Here is a 22,309-nt window from a genome sequence, read left to right as displayed (position 1 = left end):
CTGACTTCAGGTCTTTGGGAAGATGAAAGCAGGCTGCTGGAAAAAATACTTACACTTGTGTCATAGTTGCAAAGAATTTTATGAGCTGGGAGCAGAAAGGCTGAAGCAGAGAAACACACTGAGTCACATCAAGTCAGGCTGCCAGTTCCCCAGATCCCAGTCACTTCCCATTTGTGGTGGGGGAAATGCTGATGGTCTCAATACAGCTTGGTCTAAACCCCCTTTGAGCACAGCCAGTGTTCGTGTCAGGCTCTGAATACCCAGAAACTCCCTCGTTTCTTTCCCGTGCCATCAGGAGAAGTGCTCTGTTTCAGTCCTAGATGTTGAACGCTTTGTGTTGTTTCACTTGGGTCTTCCTCCTTTTCTCCTTGTGGCTCTGGTTTGGCTCTGTCCCCCCATCGTCCCGCTGTTCTGGTCCAGGCAAAGGGCCCGAGCTCCGCCCCATCCCCTCCCTAGCCTGCAGGGGGCCGGCGGGCTGCACCGGGACCTTTAAACTCGGAGAAAAGAAACCCGGCGGGGCAGGAGCCTGCGTTCTGAGACCGATACCAGGTTCGGTGGCGCTGAGCGGCACGGCGGGCTGTGCGGGGAGGGGCGGCCGGAGCCGGGCCCTCCCGTGGGCCGCGGTGCCCCGGGCTCCCCGTGCGCGCCCGCGGGGCCGAGCGCCGCGCAGGGCAGGCTGGCCACCAGCCCGCAGCCGGGGAGCGGCAGCCGCCAGCCGAGCCCCGCGCACGGGCCCCCCAGCCGGTGCCTGTGGGGCGGCAGCGACGCCGGGCCACGAGCCCCGCGGCTGCCCCGGCCCCGCCCCGGGGCCCCGGTGTGGGCGGGGCCGCCCGGTGTGGGCGGGGCCGGGGCACCCCGGGGCGGGGCGGAGTGGCAGCGCGCTGGCGGCGGCGGAGCGCGGCGGAGCGGAGCGGTGCCGGGCGATGGGCGGCGGGTGCTGGGCGCTGCTCTGGGCGCTGCTGGCGGCCCTGCGCCCTCCCCGCGGCGGGGCCGGTGAGTCCGGGGCGGCGGGGCTGGGGGCAGGGCTGCTCGGGTGCCGTTGGAGGCGCCCGGGTGTCCGGCGAGGGGTGTCACGGGGAGCGTTTGACCGGCAGATGCTGCTTCGTTTCACCCGGCCAGCGGCTGGGGGTTTGCACGGGCGCCCTGGTCACCCCGGTCACCCCCGCAGCCCTGCCGCTGCCCGGGCCTGCGGACCCTCGGCGAGGCTGCAGTCCTGGGGGAAGCTCAGCACGGGGTGCCGTTGCGGGGTCCTGGGGCAGCACGGCTCTGCCAGCCCCAGCGGGGGCGCGTTTGCTGGCCTGGGGCACACGCAGCGTGGTCCTGTCCCGGCACTTTGCTGGGTGAGGTGCCGCTGCGTGCTGGGGACACCGCCACGGGCAGGGACCGAACGCTGCGATAGATGAGTGGGACTGGGATTTATCCCGTTAGCCGTGAGCCAGCTGGGTGCCGGTACTGGGAAAAAAACACGGGGAAACACTGCGGTTTGTGGCACAGGGACACGCTTTGCAGTGCCGTCAGTCTGCTGGCTTTTCAGCTCCACGTGCTTAGTTACCTGCAAAAAGAAATGCAAAGGGACAAACGTAGTTTTTGGCCTTAAACTGTGCCGTCATCCCGACGTTTGGTCGTGGGCTGTGAGCTCCTGGGAGTCTATCGCCTCTGCTCAGCGATGCTGGGGGGTCTCTGAGTCGGTGTGCAGATGGGATTTAGCAAGGAAGGCAGGAATGCAAGTGTTTGCTTTGGCCAGGGCGGAGTTAAAAGTCTTGATTCCAACAGCAGGAATCTGCAGGGAGGGCAACTCACTGCAAGTTTAACCGGGAATCCTGGCCTGGCTTTATAAATAAAGGTGTTTGAACTCCGAGAGTCTCTTTGGAAGTCAGGTGTTACCCAGCGGGAAATTCACTTCCGCTGACGGCTCCCAGGGGATGGGGAGGTTGGAAACCCTGCAGGCTGGGGCTCTTCATTCCTCCTGCCCTATCCAGGTACAAAGAGACATTCAATAAGTGCCTGGACAGAAAGCTGTTGTCAGCAGGTGAACTATTTCCAGTAATGGGAAATCCAAGGCTAAGGATGTAGGGAGCTTTTTGGCAGACCCGGATGCTTTCTGATACCTTCCTTACTGTGACTGCAGCAGAACAACTTGGTATTTCAGTCGTGGGGTGTACAACTCCCTGCTTTTTGTTTTTCACCTGTAATAGAGTACCTTGCCTCTAATAGCAGGCAGATTTTCTCATTAAAACTCCATTCTCCAGGCTAGTAATGGAGAAGGGCATGCGGGACTGGCCAGGCTGCACAAAAGATCTGTCTTTGCTAGCTCTTTAGTTTTGCTGTGGTCCCAGGTGTTTCAAGAGAGCAGCGCTGTACTTGCAAATGGATTTATTTCCATGCCAGCTTTTCCCTCTGGCCAAGCTGCGGTAAGCGAGCAGAGCTGCTCCAGGGTAGCAGGCTCCCACGCAGGCATGCCAGCTTTCAGCTCCTCGGCTCTAGGGGGGGCTTTTAAAGCCAGCCTAAGAAAATCACTCTGAACACAGGCAGGGGGTGTCCTGCCATACAGGGTAGATCCCTTTTGAAGATGCTGTGAAGGTGTCTGCATACCAGACAGCTGGGGATGGAAGGGGTACCCAAAGGCAGCACTAGACATGAGAAATTCCTGTTGTCACATGAGTCAGAGGGGAAAGTATTTCATTCCTGAGCCAGCAAACACCTCTTTCCACTTAATCAGTGTAGAAAACGAGGCTAAGATCCTCATTGCCTTTAAACTTGAAGCAGCCTGGGGGAGCAGAAATCATCCCAGAGCAGGCAGAGCGCCTGCCAAGGGCAGGGACGGCCAGCATGCGTCCATGTCCTCTTCAGCTAGGGGTCCCTGCCGGAGTTGCTGCTCCAGCCAGAGCTGGAAAACTTCAAAATGGAGCATGAAAACAGCTGTTTGAGGTTGGATTGTGCCAGGCAGCGGGTGGCTCCAGCCAGGGTAACCTCCGGAAAGAGCAGGGGAGGGAAGGGGATTTGGGGTCGCTCACTTGTCTGCATTTGGCAAATCTTTTTGGAGCTGTCTGGCTGTTTGAGAGCTGGTGACCCAGCCTGCAAGTAAATGGCAGCTGGCTGCATTTTGCAGCAGTCACATGGGCTTTGTTTGTGTTGGGATGGTAAAGCTTAGGAAGCAGGTTAGAAAAGCTTAGGGTCTTTTTTTTTTTTTTTTTCTTTTCTGAAAGGGAAACCCATTGTTTTGTGAGAGAGCCAGGGAGAGCCTTGCACTTTCCTCTCCACCAACAGACCCGGCAGAACTTAAAAACCCCTCTCAAATTTCTGTCTAGAAGTAGCATTTCTCAAGAGTTAAAAATAGTGAGCAATTTAGCAAAGAACTATATCCAGCCTGAAAATTAGTTTGTGTTTCTTGGCTCTTGAGAAGGCACACTAGGCTCATGCCCCATTACTCACAATAGTGATGACGTAGCTTTAAAAACTTGTTGTTTGAGGACTAAGACCTGCCTCAAAACAAACTCAGCTGAACTCCAGTGAAATAAAAAGGTTGTGCTTTCGACCTGTGGTATGATCTTTTAAACTGTAAATAAGTATTGTTTTCTTTTCGAAAGAGACAAATGAATTTAGTTGAAATTCCTGTCTGGCACAATGCCTTTGCTTGCTGAAAGCAGCAAGGGAGATTTACCACTCTGCTTTGGATTTCTGTATGCCTGTGAAAACCTCAGAAAGCTTGGAAACACTCTAGTAGAAGCATCTACTTATGGTATATTTTCTAGACCTTGTATCTTAAAAAATATACAGTTTTTCGGGGGGGGGGGGGGGATTGCTTTATATGGAGCTGCTCTTTATCTTGTTCGTGGCTGGGGTGGGAAGTGCTGGGAGGGGGGGGGACTATGCCGTTACAGGACTGGGTATGTTCAGCAATTTGTAGGTGGGGGGCATGAAGCCCTCAGAAAGAGCTGGTAAATAGCCTTCCCTTGGGAAAAATGCCTGGGAAGAGACCCTGGGAGAACAACACTAAACAGCAGTGGGCTCCTACACGTAGTGTGAAGGCATTTCTTCATCCAGCTGCAGCTCCTTTCCTGAGAAAAGCAGCTCGGTGGAGGCACTTAGCTTAGCAAAATCATTTGTGGTTTGTTTAGCATCTCCCTCTTCCAAAGCAGCTCACGCTTCTCTGGGAAGGGAGTAGCGTCACCAGCAAAGCGCCTAAAATCAGAGAAATCCCCGCCAGGGACTCTTTCTCTGTCCCAGCTGAAAATGCTTGAGATGAGGCCCCAAAAGGGGTTTACTGAAGTGAAGTCCCAAATTCCTCCTGCCCAGGGATCCTTTTATATTCCAATCCCGGGGGTGCAATGCAGCAGAAATAGCTCCTGCCTCTCCCCTGATGAAAGAGAAGCAGCCCAGCACTTTCTGAGCTGCTCCAGTTTGTTTTTAAAAGTGGGGTTTTTTGGAGGTGCTGCTTGTACATAGTCAGTCTTGCTCCAAGTTTCGTCCTTGGGGCTCTTACAAGAGTTTTCAGAGATTTTGAATTTTTGGAGCATCTGTAAACGAGCAGTTGTTAATTATTGATGGCAGCAGTGGAGCTTTGCAGGGTTTTGGAGGGAGGTGCTTGCTACCTGATGGTAACAAAACCAAGGTCTTTTTTTCAGATGATGCTGACCGAAATCCAGGTCTAAGGCCGTACCTGTCAGCAGAGTCCCACCGCTCTGAGCGAAGTGTGGTCACCGTTGATCACTGGCCTCACCAGAGCACAGAGAAGCCCCGAGAGGAGCCCTCAGCCAGCTCTCTAGGACAGATTAAGTTTAACCCCACAGTGCAACACATTGTGATTAACGAACACAAGGATGTCATGTTTAATTGCTCTATCAAAGTACCTCAGCTGCTGCTCCGGCCAGATGCCTCGGGCATTTCCTTGTGGAAAGATGGGAGGGAGCTGCATGTTCTGGACCGTATCTCCACCAGCCACTTCGAGATCTCTGACGAGGAGGAGGTAGCGATGACCTCCACCTTCAGGTAACTGGTGCTGTCCTTCCTGTGCAGATGGGGAGGAGGGATGTCCTGAGTGCTGGCTTTTGGGGAGAGAAGGGAGACCAGAAAACTAGCAAGGGCTTGAGACTGGGACTAGGATGGGCAGGTGCTCCCTATCCCCCAAAGCCTGGTTCTGCTTGGTGGGTGCTGTGGGGTCATTGGTACTGACTGAAACCCATGCCCAGGCTGGCAGTGTTACTGTGTCCTCCTGTGGGAGCTGTGTATGGGGCAAGGCTCCTTGCCAGAGCCTTGACATGGTCTCTGTTCTCTCCGGCAGTATCCTTGCTGCCCAGCGCTCAGATAATGGCTCCTACGTCTGCAAACTCAACATCTCTGGCATGGAGGTGGTGTCGGATCCTATTTTGGTGCAGCTGGAAGGTGAGCTGGAGGAGGGCGAGGGTGGACATGCCGGAGATGTGGAGCATTGTGCCCTGGCTGAGTGACAGCCCCAGGGACCATGAGCTGGGAGCTGTCCCTCCAGAAACGGGGAGTCCTGCTTGGGAAGGGGCTTGTTGCTGGAGCTGGGCACAGCCCCGGGCAGGACAGTTTGGAGTTGTTGATAGGGCTGTGTTGCCAAGCTCTCTGAATCTTTTGTTTCTCTGCTTGTGTCTGTGCAGGGCTCCCGCACTTCATTCGTCAGCCTGAGAAGCTGAACGTCACCAAAAACAGCCCCTTCAACCTCACATGCCAAGCTGTGGGCCCGCCGGAGCCTGTGGAGATCTACTGGTTTCGCAACAACATCCGAGTCAATGAGAAGCCCCACATCTCCCCATCAGTCCTGACTGTGCCAGGTGAGCCTGGCAGTGTCCTGGGACACCTCTGTGTGGCTACTGGGAAGGGCAGGGTGGGAAGGTGTCTTGTGCTGTCTCACAGCCTGTCCCCTTGGCCTGCCACTCCTGTTAGGCAGGGGCTGTGTTCCTGTGCGCCATCACAAGGCCATTGCAGCCTGCTTCGTTTTTCTGTGACACTGTGTGTTGCTGGAAAGCTCAGCACAGGTACATTTCCCAGGAGGTTTGGCATAAAATGCAGCCATCAGCTTGTATACAGTGGAACACGGGGGTCCAGCTTTGCAAAAGAGGTACCACAGAGGTATCAGTTTGCAAAATCAAGTTCCAGCCTGTTACTGTTCTGTCCTCAGCGTTGGGAACACAGCTCTGCCCAGCACCATTTGGCAGCCCTGGGGACCACTCTACCAGGGATGATCTGGGGGCCAGAACCCCCATCTGACCCCCTCTGGCTACTGCCAGAAATTTCTTCCTTGGGAAAGGCAGGACACTCAAACTACTCTTCCCTAAGCAAGAAGTAGATTTTCGCTCTAGCCTGTGGTCATGTCAACAAGTACACTGCTGCTTTTAATTGGCAGCTTGATTGGGGGTCCCCTTTTAATGCCTCTGGAAGACTTTGGGTTGGCCCCTGCAGCATATCGCTGTGCCAGCCTCGCAGAGCATGGGAAGAAGAGTCCTTCATGTAATGTAAAATCCATCATGGTTTTGCTGCAGAGGCAGAAGAGAGGAGGGATTTCTTGATTTGCTTATGAGGAGAAGGCCGCTAGCTAATTAGTAGACTGTAACGTACTCATCTTGGTGTCCAAAGGCAGGCTTTAAAAGGCAGTGAAAGCCGGAAGAAGTGACTCATTCCTCTTGGATGTTCTTGCATCCGGCTGGCACATGCTAGGTCGGGTCATTTGAACAGTCCTCCTCCTGGCCCAGGAGCCCTATTGCACTGAAGGGCACTGCTGCTGGCATGAGCATATGCTTGGCATGTCCAGCACACCATGGCAAGCCCTTCGCCTTGCAGCAGCAGCAAGTGATGTGCCCAGAAGAGACAGCCCTACACCCCTGGTGAAGTCCTTTGCATGAGTTGAAAATCCTGAGCGCTATTGTTTCCTAGGGTCATCTCACACAGGCCATGCCAACGCCCCCGGGGAAACAAGCAGCTGTCCACACTCGGGTATTTCCAGTGGCCCCCAAAAGCAGTTGTTCTCCATTATCAGCTGGGAGATTTGAGCAATCTTTGAAAAGCAATAAGTCATCTGATTCAAGCCATGGTGGTGGGCTCTTCTGCTTTCTGCCTTTCCCTTTTTGAACACAAAACAAGTGCTTACTCAGGAGGTTGTGCAATGGTGCCGTAGAAACGTACAGTCCTGCCACTGCACCACGTCTTGCACTGATGGCACGCACATGCTTGCAGCGTGGAAGGTGGGTGAGCTAGGTCATGGGGGTCACGCCCAGGCAGTCAACACAAGTGCCACAGAGGGAAGCAATGAGTGCAAAAGAAAAGGTCTTTTGTGTTGATGGGAATAAAATAAAGCAGCAGTACAAGAAAGGAAGCTGCAAGGGTTTTCTGTGAGCAGCAGGTGGAGAATTGCTATGATTTGGGCATTTTTTGCGGGTCCAGGGAACAAGTCCTTGTTTTTCCCCTGCAGGTCTTAATGAAACAGCACTGTTCAGCTGTGAGGCTCACAACAGTAAAGGGCTGACTGCATCCAACCCAGGGCAGGTGAACGTGAAAGGTAAGTGACAACATGATGCTCACTTTACCTGTTAAGTAAATGTGTCCAAGCAGGAGTTGTCCTGATCCCACACTTCCAGGCACTCATTCTGCACAAGCTGAAGGAGATGTTTTTAGGACTGTCATACTTATTTTTCCCCATTTTAAACCTCTGTTTAAAATCAGGCGGGATGCACATAGTAGCATGGTCACCCAGTGCAGTTCTGTCATCCCAGTATTGCCACTGTGGGAGGAAGCACCAAAAAGGACATTTGAAAGCAGAACTGTCAGCCCTGGAGCAGGTTTCTGAAGGGCTGTATCACTCTTTTCCTTCCTTCAAACCAGGGCAGTGCTGACAGTTTTCCATAGGAAATGGTGGAAATTCCTGACATTCCTGATAGAAGTCACTCTGGCAATGCAGGAAAGGTGTTCCCCAATATACGTCCAACCCAGAGTGATGTTTCAGCTCACAAATATAGAACGTGGTCAAAATAGTCCTGCAAATGACTTTTTTTTTCTGGTTCCCTGTCTGAAGCAGCCATGGTACACTGATCAAAGATGCTGCTGCACTGCAGCCAAAGCAGTGCCTGGGGTTCACACATCCTCAGTCTGAGCCCTGGGAGCTGCCAGGGGGAAGTCAGACAGGCCATGTTTGTGCTTAGGCCTTCAGCTGACTGCCCTTGGCTCTTCCCTGCAGGAATACCATCCGCACCTGACAGCGTGCATGTCATCAACAGACTGGCCAACGGTATCGTGATATCCTGGGTGCCAGGCTTTGATGCATTCTCTGCCTTGAACAGCTGCAGTATCCAGGTAAGCATCCATAACATCCCTTGCCCCTGCAACCCCCCTCACATGGATGCTCTGAGGCAGGTGGAGATTGGTGTTCGTTTGGCATGAACTGCATGGATTTGACCAGGCTATTTGTTTGGGCAAGCTGAGTTGGACTTTCCCAGTGGCTTTGAAAGGGGGAGCTGGCACACTCCTTGTGTGTTGCAGCCACGCTCTGCGATCCGGGTGGCTGTGGAATTTGTGGTGGCATGATGTTGAGGAGTCCGAGTTGAGCAGCCAGCAGTCCCCAGGTGCTGGGACCTGGGGCAGCCAGAGCGCTGCCAGGGTGGACAGAAGGCTTGGAAGGAGCTGCTGGAGAGCAGCTTCGTGGTGTCAGCTCACAAAAACACATCTTTGCTCTGACAGCTGCGAGGAGTGGGGGATGGTTGGTGGAAGGGGTCCCACAGAGAGATTGACACAGGGAGCGTGAAGCAGGCTTTTTTCCCAGGAGTGGAGTGGTTGAATGGGGATAGAAACAAGGGGTGATGGGAGCAGGCAAGCCGCCTACCTGGAAGAGCCCATCTGGGCTCATGCTTGTGATGCGGGCAGAAGTGAGCCGCAAGAATCTCTCCCCTTGGGCAAGACAGTTAGGTTGGCATGACTCTTCATGGAGAGAAGTGTAGAACTGCTCCAAGTAGCTCTTTGGGAGACTTTACAAGCCTTGAGTTGCTGCAGGCACATGCTTGTCCCTACTTTTACCTCCCGGTCAAACAATTCCCAACCAAGCAGCCTTGTCGCTGGGATTTAGTCTCGGAGGTTTCTGTTGGCTCTCCACTGCTTGCAGGTACTGGGAAGGAGCTGTGGAGCTGCCCGTCTCCTTACCAAGTCAGAGAATGCCATGTCCGTGGGTACAGCCCTGCTGTCTGTTTGACTTTGCTGAGTCTCACAGTTCAAACCCATGGCTTGGTCTCTTGTGGATATGTTTCTTATACTGCCTAATCTATACTCTGGCTGAGATTACGTGTGAAGAGAGACGATGTTTGAAGCCAGTTAAAAGTGAAAGGAGTTACAGGGAGGAAAGGTACCAGAGCTAATACTAGCATCGCATCCGCTGCTGCCTTCCAGCTGGAGCTTGGGAAGTGGGGTGGAGAGCCAAGGAATTTCCTATGACTTAACATTCACAGTCTGTCATTAGGAAATAGCCTTTCAAATTGGAAAACAAGACATGATTTCTGGCAAAAACACAGCTGTGACTAAGCCTTTTTGCTTCTGTCCCCTTTGATAATCCCCTTGCTTTGGTAGCATGGCCCACCGACCAAGTGACTCATTTCTGATGATGATGGTGCTTAAAAGGGAACCTGTTGCTGTCATGCCTGCCAAATTCAAATGGTTTAAGTTTGCAAAAAGCCTGACAAAAAACCCCAAACATTAACTTGATGGGCTCTCTCCAGAAGACAAGTTGAGGACTGAGATAGCTGAGCTCAGCTTGATGCTCAGGAGAACAGCGAGTCCCAGTGGCTCTTTCAGGAGTGGCTTGCACATTCATCTGATCACTGCTCACCTACCTCAAAGCATCTAGCAATGGCTTGGGGACCTTCTCAAGTTTGTGAGGCTGAAGGCTATTCTCTTTCATTTTGGCTGGAAGATACTGCTGGTGTTGATTCTGAGACTGTCCAAAGTGTCCTGGGCTAGGCAGGGGCATATTCTTGTTGCTTAAGCAGAAGGGCAGATCTCCTGCCCCCCCAAAACCATGCATGGAGGTCTTTTGAGAGGATTGTATGACTTTCTGCTTGAAGTTCGCGCTGAAACATGTCCTGTGCGTTATCTTCCAAGGTAACTGTCTTGCTTGCACTGGTGTTCTTGCTCTTCCTTCTTTCCTCCCACTGTCCTGGCCCAGGCCACTCTCCTGGTGCTTCCCATGAAATGAGATGCTTTCCAGGGAGCTGCAAGGGCTGTGTTGGCAGCTACGTGGGTCCTCAACAGCCAGTCCTTTGGGGAGAGCACCATTTCTCTTTGTGTAAAAAGCGCGACTTGGTTTTGATACACTGAATTCATCCATGCTGCTAAATGTAATGGTGGAGTCTGACGAGGTCTGTGATTAGTCTTGCAACGTCTGATGGCGATAAGTCCTGTAGTCTAGTGATCTGTTGCATGAAAAAGGACTTTTTTTTTTTTGTTCGTTTAGGACTCGCTGCCTGGTAATTTTAATGGGTGCTCCTTTTGCTCCGCACCACAAGAAACAGTAAATCATCCCTTCATCTTCCTTTCCACAGCTCTGCCATGTCCCCATTGCACCTTTTTCTTCTCTGTGTGTGTTGGAGCCCTTGCCCTGGGCCCTGTGAATGGCCTGCTGTCAGCTTTCCGCTCGGCAGAGACTAGCCAGCATGCAGGAGCAAAGCCCTGCTGGTGTTTGGATGGGAGGGAGGGAGGGAGTGAGGGCTCTGGATCCTGTTTACAGATGTAAAATTCATGCTGCCCATCTCACGCTGCAGGTTGTTTCTGACTAATCCCTGTTTGTGGACTGATTTTTCAATTAAGGTCAAGGAAGCTGTTCCACAAAGCAACGTCTCACTTCTGCTCTTCAACACCTCGGTGCCTCCCCACATGTATCACATCCAGCAGCTGGAGCCCATGGCAAACTATAACATCTGCGTTTCCTGCAGAAATGAAGTCGGCTGGTCAGCATTTAGCTCCTGGATAACTGCCAGCACCACCGAGGGAGGTAGGAAATGAGCAGTGAAGACTGAAAAGCGTTTCCCCGCCTTGTTGCACAGTTGTGCTTTGTGCAGGTCTCTCTGGATGAGGTGCTGGTCCAGAGTCATGTTTGCTTATGAGCTGGGACATCTTGACTCTGTTGATCAGGGAAAGGAAATTGACCCATAGGTGGTCACCTGCTGGAAATGTTAAAGGCTGTAGGAAATTCCCTGTGTTTTCTGGCTGAGCTACAGCTCATTCTCCATCAGCCTACCATGTCCCTGCACTCATCCACCTGGATCCCCTCACCTTCTTTCTCTTCGATTCCTGCAGCTCCAACCACCCCACCACTGAATGTCACAGTGTTGTTCAATGAATCTAGCTCCTCCTTGGAGATCCGATGGGTGAAGCCATCCCTGGGGAGGATCCATGGGGAACTGCAGGGCTATCACATCTGGTACAGGTGGCATAACTCCAAGGGGTTGGTAAGTCACTGGGGAAATGGGGAAGAATGGCTAAAGCGTAGAAAAAATCCCAGCAGGCATCAAGCAGGAATGTACAGTTTGGTCTTAGTGCTTCCATATGTTCTTCCTGACCCTATTTGTCTGCTGTCTTTTGCTTTCATCTGGGCTTCTTTAATAAAAGCGGTCTTTCTTGCGCATGTTTGTGTAACTCACGGTAATGCCCCACGTCATTAATATTGTGAATAAACAGTTCTGCATGAAGGGGATGAGAGGTTTGCTACCATGGCTCCTGTTCTCTAAAGTGGAAGTGAGATACTCTTCCTGGTGTTGGCAATCTTTGGTATGGCCTTTGGAGTGGCAGTCAAGGTTTGGCAGCATCTCTTGGCACTTTCAGAAATGGAGTCAATCATAAGGTGTTAGGGAGGATTTGTTCCCTGATTTTGAATTGTTCCTTAGTCAGGTGGGATTTATTCCATGCATTAACTCATCTGTAAACCCATGGCACAGAGTTCCATAGCTCAAGGAACAATCTGGGGCCAGGGGCCTGTCCATGACTGTATGAAGTCATCTGGCACAACCTTGCTTGCCTTTCCAAGGATTTGGGAAGCAGCCTTCAGGAATTTGCTAGGGTGAGGTTAGCCAGGCCTCTCGGGCAGTCCTGGTTCATCTCAGCTACCAGACAAAAGAGCATCCCGTCCAGGCTCTGCCAGTGCTTGAGGAGCCTCTGGATAATAGCGCAGATGTGTCCAGCTGTCGCCTCTGCACTGTGGTTTGATCTTCCTCTGTCCTAGGCTGAAAGCACAGAAAGGCACTGATGGCCTGAACCCGGTGTGGAAAAAGTGACTCACACCCTGGTTTTTGTAGGATGCTGCATTTTCTGTTCTCCTTTTGCGCCTCTGAAAAAGAGCATGTATAGATCCAGACTGAATGAAGTCAGGGAGACATTATTATGGTCTTGTGACTAGTGTGGAAAAAAAATGCTGACATATTTGTTGTCTCTCAAGCAGAAAGCAAAGAACAGGACTTGCCCTTTAAACCCTGGGAGACTGTCTTTTCTTGTTGTGGTGGTTTTTAGTAAATTTCCCCAGTCAAATGCTTATGGGGTGAAATTTCTGCTTGGATTCTTGGTCAATAGTTGTCCTCATTAATGCTGTCTTTCAGGAAGGTCAGAAACCCCCTCCAGTGGGGAGTGAGTTCAGGTGGGAGCTAGCTGTGCAAGGGACCTTGGCTCTTTGCAGACCAAAAGAAGCAGTTGTGTTTGTTGCTGGTTTGTTTAATCAGCCTCCAGATTTTATGGAAGGCAGAGACATGTGTCAGAGCCAGCCGAGCACAGGGGCCAGCACGTCTTTTTATGAGGGCTGTTGCAGAATTAAGAGCACGAGAATGGCTTGAGCCTGTGCTGTAACCTTCCTGCAGAGCACTGTGGGCTGGTGTGGTACCCAGTTCTCCCATGCTCCAAGGGTCTCCTGAGCCGATGGATAGACAGTCTGAAGCACACAAGCAATGTGCTTGCTATCGGAGTTCTGATTTCTCAGATAAAGTCTCTGAGTTTTGGCTCTGGGCGGGCTAAACATGAAATGCCCCAAAATAACCATCAGTTTAACAACCCCAGCGATAAAGGCAGGGGAGTCCTGTATTTCTGTGTCAGCAGGGCCACCTGCAGGCCACCTCTTCTCCACAACCAGCTTAAAAACTACTTTAAAACCTAAAAAACACGTTTATTTTATTCTTAAATCAGCAGCTCTTGTTTGAGCCAAGGCTGCCGGAACTGGGACAAGAACTACTTGCAAGACTCATAAAAAACCATTAACTTTGGCCGTTCTGTCCTGCCAGAACGGCTGTCTGCTTTGCCAGTGTGCTCATGCTCTCCACGGTCTGTTTGATATCAGCTGGGCTCTGTCCTCAGATGACACAGCAGAGCTGTCTGCGATATGAAAGAATCCCGGTGCATTTTTGGGGGGTGGTAGGGAAAGGATCTTGTGTGAATTTCTGCCAAAGGATGCCATGAACGTGAGGTGCGAGGAAAGCAGGGGTGCAGGAGCAGAGGCAGCAGTGGGTGACAGCTTGTGCCGCTGCCTGATGGTGCAGGGACGCTCCTAGGGCTGGGGCATGTTTCACAGCCAGTTCTGTGGCTTTTTTATGACTGCAAACAGAAACTCTGAGCAGCTCTGATTTCCTCCTCCTTGCCCACCGATCCCCCTTGGCTGCTGCTTTTGCTTGGCTGCGTGATGTTCAGCCAGGATAAGGAGCCAGGCTCCACAGTCTGCAGCAGCCTGCCAGATGTCCTGGACACTGCTGGGCAGCTGGTTTGCACCTGGGGATCAGCGGAGAGCAGCAGCAGAACTTTCTTAGCTGAAGACCAGGAAACACCAGGGAATTGCAGGGAAAGACTCGCTTGTATTTTTACCAAGGAAAAAGGTCTGTGCCATGGGGCACATTGCCTCCTGCCATGTTACCAGGCAAGGAAACACACTCTTAAGACTGAAAATATTATTAGCTAGGCACAAAAACCACAGTCAGAAAATATCTGCCCTAAGATCTACTTTCTGTGGCAGGGCACTTGAACAATCAAACCAGGAGCGCTGTGGCTGAAAGCGGTCAGAGATGCTCTATGGAGGAGTGGCGGTGGTGCGCACCAAGGCTCTGCAGGTGCCAAGGCTCGTGGGGCTGCTCAGCACGAGCCACGGGCATCCCTGGCTGGCAGCAAAGAGGGGTGCGAGCCTCTGCTGACCAAGCTGACTGCAATGAAGGCTGGGGGTCAAAATCCATGTTACCACCAGTGCGTGAAATGCCTTCCCCCTTCCTTGCGCGATAGCTTTCCTGCCTCTTTTCTGGCTCAGGCTGCTGGTCTCGCTGCTGTTGACAAGCAAAGGGTTTGAATGGGAAATGCTGCTCAGCCCCTTTCCAGATCCCATCCGGCTCTTGCAGGCAGGGCTATTATTCTCTGTAAATCGCTTGCATTTCCTCTGGGCTTGTGAAAGCAAAGCAGTGATGAAGTTTGTCAAGGGGACAATTCTCAATAAATCTCTAGGTTTCCCTCCTGCTGTCTCCCCCAGCCCAGGCTTTTCTTCCCTTCCTCTCTTCAGCAGAACGTCTCCGCTGAAGCCTGGCAGAATGCTAGCGTGGCCATCCTGCCTGTGGTGGCCACTAACGCCACCTGCTCCATCCGTGTGGCTGCCGTCACCAAAGGGGGAGTGGGACCCTTCAGCAGCCCAGTGGAGGTCTTCATCCCTGACAGCGGTGAGGAGGGGGGGGAGATTGTGAGGAAGCACACAGGGCATGCTCTCCTTGCCCAGCCAAGACCATTTGGCATCCTGCCATCCTCCTTCAGACGCTTTCCCCGTCAGATGGGCTATTGGCCAAGAATCTGGGACCTTCAGTGTGCTTTGGTAGCCAGGAGGGACTCGCTCTCCACATGCAACCTTGGTCCTCATGCCCTCTTCTCCCGTGTGATCCTTGGGGCTTTACTGGGTTTGGTTTCAGCCCTTGGGAAATCCTCCCCAATCCCCGGGTGCTGCAGGCTGACTCTTTCACCAGCTCCATTAATGGGATATTTTCTTAGGATTAATAACCTCAGCTCCCTCTTCGACTCCAGCCTCCGGAAACGCAGACTCCTTTATTGTAGCCCTGGGCTTTATCTGTGGGACGATTGCCGTTGGGCTGATCCTCTGCTTGTCCGTGGTCATCCAGAAAAGATGCGTGGAAACAAAATACGGGTAAGCTGAAGGGAAAACAGCTTGCAGAGGTGCCCTGAGCTGGGCAGGTGTCACAGGCATGTGGGACACAGGCAGGCAGGGCGAGAGGCCAGCAGCCCGTGTTGGACTGGGGGACAAGGTTTCTGTCTCCAGTACTGATGTTGTTGCCACAAGTGGCATTTTTTTATGCCTGTGATGAGGGACTAAGTGTATTTTTACTGCCGTGGTGGTACTTCCCCTCCGTTCCTTAGCCCAGCAGTTCACCTTTTGCTCACTAGTCCTGTTTTTAAAGGGAAGTAAACTTGCGCAGCTTGGTATGTGAGGGTGGCTTCAGCGTTTTGACACAGAGGTGAGAGACCAGAGATGTATAATATCCTGCATCCTCTGGCCTAGAGAAACCCCTCCTGCCTTGTCACATGCCGCATTTGTCTTGGTACGATGGCTAAGCATGGCACCAGTCCTGCCAGGCAGAGAGTCTGCCACTGGACTGCATAAGTGGTGTTTTAATAATGTGGACAAAGGGCTGTTTTCTTTTACAATAAGACGATGCTACTCACTCACGCTTGTGACTTTCTAAGTGGCATTTAACTGCCCCATGCTGCTGTTTTTTTTTTAAACAACTGTGGTGCCAGCAGCTTTTCTTACAAGCGCTATCGTTTGAGTGTCTGCTGTGAAACTGGAAATGTGATATAATTAACTCCTTTGGAGGAGCATCATTTCAGTAAGGGAGTTTATTGAGCTAGTGAAGGAATCCCACCTACTCTGATCTCCCATAGCATTACCCCCATCCCAGTTTGGAAACTGGTAGTATCTAAGGACCCCTTTCCTGAGTGGTGTAGCGTTGTCGCTCTTTCCTTTTGATGCTAGCTACCTGGGACCTCTTGAGCATCCTCTGTGGTTTTGTTTCCTGGAGCTGGACCTCTGCACAGCCCTATACTAGAGGGGCTGCACAGCATCTCCCAGCAGCATGCCCATCACCACCATTTTGGGGCCATGGTGTGAAGCTCCCTTTGGTTTCTTTTTGGCTAATGGATGAGGATTGCATATGCTAACAAAGAGCGCTGGCAGGCTGGAGTTGTGCATTGGGCAGGAGAAGAGATCAATTTAGGATGTGGTAGATCTGGGCACCGTATTCCTACCGGCACAGGCTGCTCTCTGAGGAGGAAATGAGTATTCCATTTCCTCCCCAAAAAGCCTCTGTGACTCACTCCTTGACAGGTCAGCCTTGTTTATCAAGTGACTGTTTTGCTCAGACATTGTAAACAATGGCACTGATCCAGTAAGAGGGATGTGAAAAAGGTTAGGGTGAATGTGCATTTCCTCCTTTACCGCCGATACCCCTGGTAGTGCTGTGGTTGCTGCAGCGGCGGTTCCTTCATTGGAGTTGAAGCAGCCGCATGTGGCCCAGCGGGGTGTGTTTCTATCCCACCAGGAATGCTTTCAGCAGGAACAACTCGGAGCTGGCAGTGAACTACACGGCCAAGAAGTCCTACTGCCGGAGAGCCATTGAACTTACGCGTAAGTATTTTTTTTTTATCCCTCTGCAGGGAGGTTGATGGGGATATGGCAGCAGCAATATGTCTGCAGGTTGGAGGTGACCTGAACTTCTATTCCCATCTCCCGCAGTGGGCAGCCTGGGTGTCAGCAGTGAGCTCCAGCAGAAGCTGCAGGATGTTGTCGTGGACAGGAATGCCCTCAGCCTGGGGAAGGTCCTGGGAGAGGGTGAGTGCTGAGGCTGGAGAGCTGGGGATGGGCATACGGGGCAGGGTCTGCCACTGTTGCCTACACCATCCCCAACCTCCAAGCCCAGGGGATGTGTGGGAGATGGTGGGCCAAGATGACTGAGTGCCAGGACCTCTGGGTTCATTTCCTCCTTCTGCCGCTGAGACAGAAGCCTCCCTCATAGCCTTTTAGGGACGAGGTCTACATCTTAGAGCATTTCAGATCTTCAGGGACATAGTGGTGTCCTAAAAGGTGGTGCTTCTGGCTGTGGATAAAGTGCTTGCTGCTTTCCCGTGGTGCAGGGGAGTTCGGGTCTGTGATGGAGGGGCATCTCAGCCAGCCCGAAGGCACCCCGCAGAAGGTGGCTGTGAAGACCATGAAACGTAAGTCATCACCCTGGCCTTGCAGAACTTAATGTTGTTTGTCCCAGTGGGTGCCAGCATTCCTGCTACCCATGTCAGGTGCTCTCTCTGGCACCATTTTGTGGGGATGCTGGCCTCTCTGCCACAGCTCCTGCTGCCAGTCAGGAAGCAGCACTCATATCAGATGGCCAAGGATGGTAGAGACATCCCGGTGGTCCCTTCCCCCTCATCCACACATGAGCTGTGTTGTGAAGGGAGATGGCAGCAGTGATTTGGAGTGTTAAAGCTCTTGGGATTTTAAACCTCCTCCTTTTTCTCTGCTTCCCAGTGGATAACTTTTCCCAGAGGGAGATAGAAGAGTTCCTCAGTGAAGCAGCGTGTATGAAGGACTTCGACCATCCAAATGTCATCAAGCTCCTAGGTATGGGCTTCACTTCCCACCCTCCAGCTGGGATTTGGGCTGGGGAGTGCTGGGATCCCACACAGATGTCTGTGGGGCAGTATGGTGCCTTTGCCCATGGGCCTGTGCGACCTGTGTGTGTTTTCCAGGTGTGTGCATCGAGCTGAGCTCCCAGCAGGTCCCCAAGCCCATGGTGATTCTCCCATTCATGAAATACGGTGACTTGCACAGCTTCCTGCTTCGCTCACGGCTGGAGATGGCCCCCCAGGTAATGAGCACGGGAAGCAGAGGGCCCCATGTCTGCAAGGAGCAAGGTGGTACTGTGCCTCTTTTGGGAAATTTGCCTTTGGTTTTTTGAGAATGTTAGAGTACTTGGTTGTAGTCCTGCTTCCTGCCTTTGTCGGGTGGCAGCAGTGGGTTCCAGCTCCACAAGAGCCTGTGGGATTCTCACCTTCCCTTCTTCAGGCTGAACAAGCCCAACTGTCTCAAATCCTTCTTGTACACGATCTCCTCCAGCCCCATCTTAGTAGTCTCCTGTGGGTTTGCTCCAACATGGCTTTCTCCTGCTGAGGATCCCCAAATGGGACGCAGCATCCAGATGTGGCCTCACCAGTGCCAGATTCAGGGGGAAAACGGTTTCTCTTGACCTCGCTAGCACAGCCTGCTGCAAGGTTGGCCATTGTTGGCATAAAGGCGCACTGCTGAACCACGGCCAAGTTGCTCTACACCAGGGCCCTTTTCTGCAGAGCTGTTTTCTAGCCAAAAATATGTGATCTGAAGGCAGGCAGCGGCCCTGGACAGGGAGGCCTTACAGATCAAACCACATGTGCTTCCCAAAGGGCTTGCACTGCCTAACCTGCACCTTCCCTTCCCAGTTTGTGCCCCTGCAGACACTGGTGAAGTTCATGGTCGATATCGCCCTGGGGATGGAGTATCTGAGCAGTCGGCACTTTCTCCACAGGGATTTGGCGGCTCGAAACTGCATGTGAGTTTGTTTTCCTCTGCTTCTTCCTGGCTAAACAAACACCAGTGGAAGCCCTGTGGTTTTACAGCACAACCTGGCTTCCTTCAGTAAAGTCTCCCTCGGTTTTGGGAGACATGGGAAAAGAGCTTAGCCTCACGTTTCTGCTTCAGAATTGGGCACCTCAAACTCTTCTGTCTTGCCATCCCTGTTTCTGCCTGACAGGTTACGGGACGACATGACAGTATGCGTGGCAGACTTTGGTTTGTCAAAGAAGATTTACAGCGGTGATTACTACCGTCAGGGCCGAATAGCAAAAATGCCAGTGAAGTGGATTGCCATTGAGTCCCTGGCCGACCGCGTCTACACCACCAAGAGCGATGTGGTAGGTGCCTGTGGCTGGGCAGTCAGGTGGCAGGAGGTGAGAGCTGGGGACTGATCCCTGGGTTGTCATCCACCCTTGCTGCTCTTCGTTACAGTTGTTCTTGTATCCTGGAAGTGCACAGCCAGAGGAGCTGTTGGTAATAGGACGCGCTGACCTTTCGCTGCCCGCTCAGCCTCCTGGAATAGGTTTATTGAGTGGGCTGCTTGCCTCTTCTGTGGCATTGCTTATTATTTCCAATTTTGGGGAGGGCAGGACTGGAGCGACAACTCTTAGCATTGTGCGAATGCCCAGTGGACGCTGGGCAGTGACCTTTCCCCATGAAAAGATTCATTCATTCCCCCTGGAAATGTCCTTTCAGCCTGTTTTCCCTTTGTCCTTGCAGTGGGCATTTGGTGTTACCATGTGGGAGATAGTGACCCGAGGGATGACGCCCTACCCAGGAGTGCAGAACCACGAGATCTATGAGTACCTCTTCCACGGGCAGCGCCTGAAGAAGCCTGAGGACTGCTTGGATGAGCTGTGAGTGTTGTAACCCTGTTTGTGGGCTGTAGCGCAGCCCATTAGCTCTCTGTCTGCCTGCAGGTGACCTGTGCATCACTTGCCCTTAGCTGAGGTTGTTCTGCTCTTTGTGCTTTGTGGCTCTCAGTTGCTGATGTCCTTTCTTTAAGGACACAACTGCTTGTGCTGTGGATTTGTGGCTTAGCACTGCATGTGGCCAAAAGCCTGCAAAACCGTGCGTCACAGTGCAATTAAAGACCGTTCCAGCATGCCCGTGCTCCCACCTGCTGCAGACCTGCCTTTCCAAGTGGAATAAGACGAGTTTGTACCAGGGAGGGGGTCACCTTCTGCCTCACCCCCTCCATTTCTTCCACCGTCCCCAGGAACAACAGTTATTAAAGACTGGATTTTTTTTTTTTTTTTAATTGGCAAGGATTTAACCTGTTCTTCCTTGTGGGGTTGACAGGTAGGGAGCTTAGAAGAATGCACGTGCAGGTTAGCTCTCAAAAGCTAGCCAGAATGGTGTGGATCAAATTCTAAATGAAAGTACCACAGAAACAAAAACTTCAAAACCCTTAATGCTTGTGTTGATCTCCCGAGTTTTGACGTGCCTGGTGAAAGGCAGATGCCAGAGCAGAGCAGCCTATCACCCAGGGACGAAGAAGCATCTTAACTCCAGGCAAACAGGCACACAGAAATCCCAACAAATATCTATCCTGAGAGAAAGCGATGTGTTTGTGGGGCTGTCACAGAGGGTGGACGCCCAGTGGTGTGGGGCCTGTGGGAAGTGCTGAGGTCACATCCCTGCAAGGACAGGAGCAGTGCCCTCAGCAGTTTGTGGCGGAGGAATCGGGCTTTTTAGTATTTTATTTATTTATTTTAAGATAGTTTTGGGCAGCAGGTCTTGGCTGGCTTTGCTCTCCTCTGCCCCACAAAACTCCCTCTAGTTAATCAGAGAGAGCCCATCAGCGCCTACAACCTATGAATCTGGAAAGGGAAAATGTGAAAACCTCAAAACGTTGCGTTGCTGATAAGCTCAGCAAAGGTTTTTCTCCTGAGTTTTTCTCTGGTGCCATTACAGCTGAGAACATTTAAACCCCCTCCATGGCTAAGAGCTGCAAATACAAAACAGTTAACCTAGCAAAGCTGCTCAGACTTGCACAACGTTTCCTAAGAGGCCCCTCTCCAACGCCTGTCCCTGAAGGAAGTGGGAAAGAAGCCTTGTATCAGATCCAGCTTGCCAGAGGGCAGGGGAGGCAGTGCATGCCCAGCGCCGATGTGCTTACAGTGTGCCCTGACATCCAGCCTGGGAATGGGCACCTGTCGGAGGGATGGAAGAAGGACTCTGTGTCCTGGGAGCAGGACTGGGATGTTCCTGGGGAGCAGATCACAGGGCTGCAGCTGGCTGTGTCTGCCTGAACCTCAGCGAGTGCCAGGCACTAGAAGAGACTCCTGACAGCAGCTTGGGCTGATAAATCCCTTTTGTCAGGCAAACAGCCCGAGCAGAGGGAGTTGGGTTTGCTTTGTTTTAATGCAAAGCAGCTCAGGGCTTGCCCAGTTTAGAGAGAAGTGGGGAATTAGCCCCTGTACATCCCCTTGCCCAGCACCTGGCTACATCCCCCGTGATAACCATGCTCTTCTCCCAATTTCCAGGTATGAAATAATGTCTGCGTGCTGGAGAGCCGACCCTGCCGCCCGCCCGACATTCTCACAGCTGAAGGTCCATCTGGAGAAGCTGCTGGAAAACCTGCCCACCGTCAGAGGATCTGGGGATGTCATCTACATCAACACCAGCCTGCCCGATGAGAGCCCAGACTCCACCCAGGATTCGGGCTTCCCCCAAGCGGACTCTGATGTGGACCCTGGGGACATTACCGAGCCCTGCTCCCCCCAAGCAGAGGCGGCGCTGGTGGCCGTGGACGTCCACCACAATGAACCATGGGGGACAAGGTACGTCCTGGAGGAGCAGCTCGGTGGCCCCACGGAGGAGGCCTACGTCCCGCTGCTGCCCACTGCGGCGGCCGGCGAGGGTCCGGCATGGAGCCAGGCCAGCACCTTGCCCGCTGGCGGTTCGCTCACGCCGGGGCTGCCGTGTGCCGGGAGCTGTGCTGGGGACTCCGGAGTGCTGCTGTGAAAGGGGGAGCCTGGACAGAGCGGGGTGTAAACGGCCTCCGAGAAAAGGACAGTGAGGGTATATTTTAATAAAATAGTCTGGTTTATTTCTTCCTGCGTGATTTTCATGGCGGAGTCAGCCCTGACCAGGTACTCTTGCCTGGGCTGAGGTCACGGAGGGTTTGTAATTAAGTGCTGTAACTTTTTCTTGTATCGGGAGGCTTTGGTACCTGAGCCCTCCGTGGCTCCCTGGTAAGGGGCAGCCCCTGCCCCCCCCAGGGGTAAGAGAGCATGGCTGAGGTGGCTGGTGCTGAGGTGCAAGGGCGCACGGTGGTCCCCAGCGAGCATCCCCATGCCGGGGTTGGCTTCCCCTCACCCAGCACTGAACGGCGAGGGTGCAGCCAGCTAGCTGCGCGTGGCATTATTGGTTTTTTTTTCCTTTTTTCGCCGTTTGTTGTGGGTTTTGCGACGGGCAGCCCGGCGGATGGTCTGGGCTCCTCCTGCGCTGCCCGCTGCGGGGTTTCACGCTTCGAGACATCCCGATGGAAAAGCGGGAGCAGAGCCTCAGCCGCACCAGCAGGAGCTTCGCAGCTCCCCGTCCCGCACGGCAGGCTGCCGTCTGTCCCGGCCCAAACGGGAAACGGGAGTCTGGGAGGGGGTCCCGGGCGGGCAGGGGCTGCTTCCGCGCCGGGGCCTTTTCCCGCTGCCCCTTCCCCATTTGTGGGGAGGGGGGTGCTGCTGCGCGTTCCAC

At 52.9% G+C, this 22,309-nt stretch overlaps 1 protein-coding gene across 4 annotated transcripts; it reads left to right on the top strand.

Moving 5' to 3' along the window:
- The first annotated feature begins 207 nt into the window (after positions 1 to 207).
- MERTK (MER proto-oncogene, tyrosine kinase) lies at positions 208 to 21,665 on the top strand. Of its 4 annotated transcripts, none has more exons than XM_055725925.1 (19): positions 208 to 549; positions 4,626 to 4,989; positions 5,282 to 5,382; positions 5,622 to 5,795; positions 7,430 to 7,516; positions 8,192 to 8,307; positions 10,804 to 10,987; positions 11,293 to 11,444; positions 14,510 to 14,663; positions 15,019 to 15,139; positions 16,551 to 16,636; positions 16,745 to 16,840; positions 17,143 to 17,223; positions 17,531 to 17,623; positions 17,752 to 17,870; positions 18,478 to 18,587; positions 18,789 to 18,948; positions 19,331 to 19,467; positions 21,100 to 21,665. In XM_055725925.1, the coding sequence occupies exons 1-19, from the start codon at positions 321 to 323 to the stop codon at positions 21,578 to 21,580; spliced, it is 3,045 nt and encodes a 1,014-aa protein (XP_055581900.1). In that variant the 5' UTR covers positions 208 to 320; the 3' UTR covers positions 21,581 to 21,665. The 4 variants fall into 4 exon arrangements, with proteins under 4 accessions (XP_055581900.1, XP_055581899.1, XP_055581898.1 ...); XM_055725924.1 differs by having other exon boundaries at positions 209 to 549; positions 14,513 to 14,663; positions 14,986 to 15,139; XM_055725923.1 differs by having other exon boundaries at positions 212 to 549; positions 14,986 to 15,139.
- Positions 21,666 to 22,309: the final 644 nt, after the last annotated feature.

Source organism: Falco cherrug, chromosome 13 (genome assembly GCF_023634085.1).
Source record: "Falco cherrug isolate bFalChe1 chromosome 13, bFalChe1.pri, whole genome shotgun sequence".
Taxonomy (NCBI): Eukaryota; Metazoa; Chordata; class Aves; order Falconiformes; family Falconidae; genus Falco; species Falco cherrug.
Note: the sequence above shows the minus strand (reverse complement) of the source record. Positions and strands in the feature narration are given on the sequence as shown.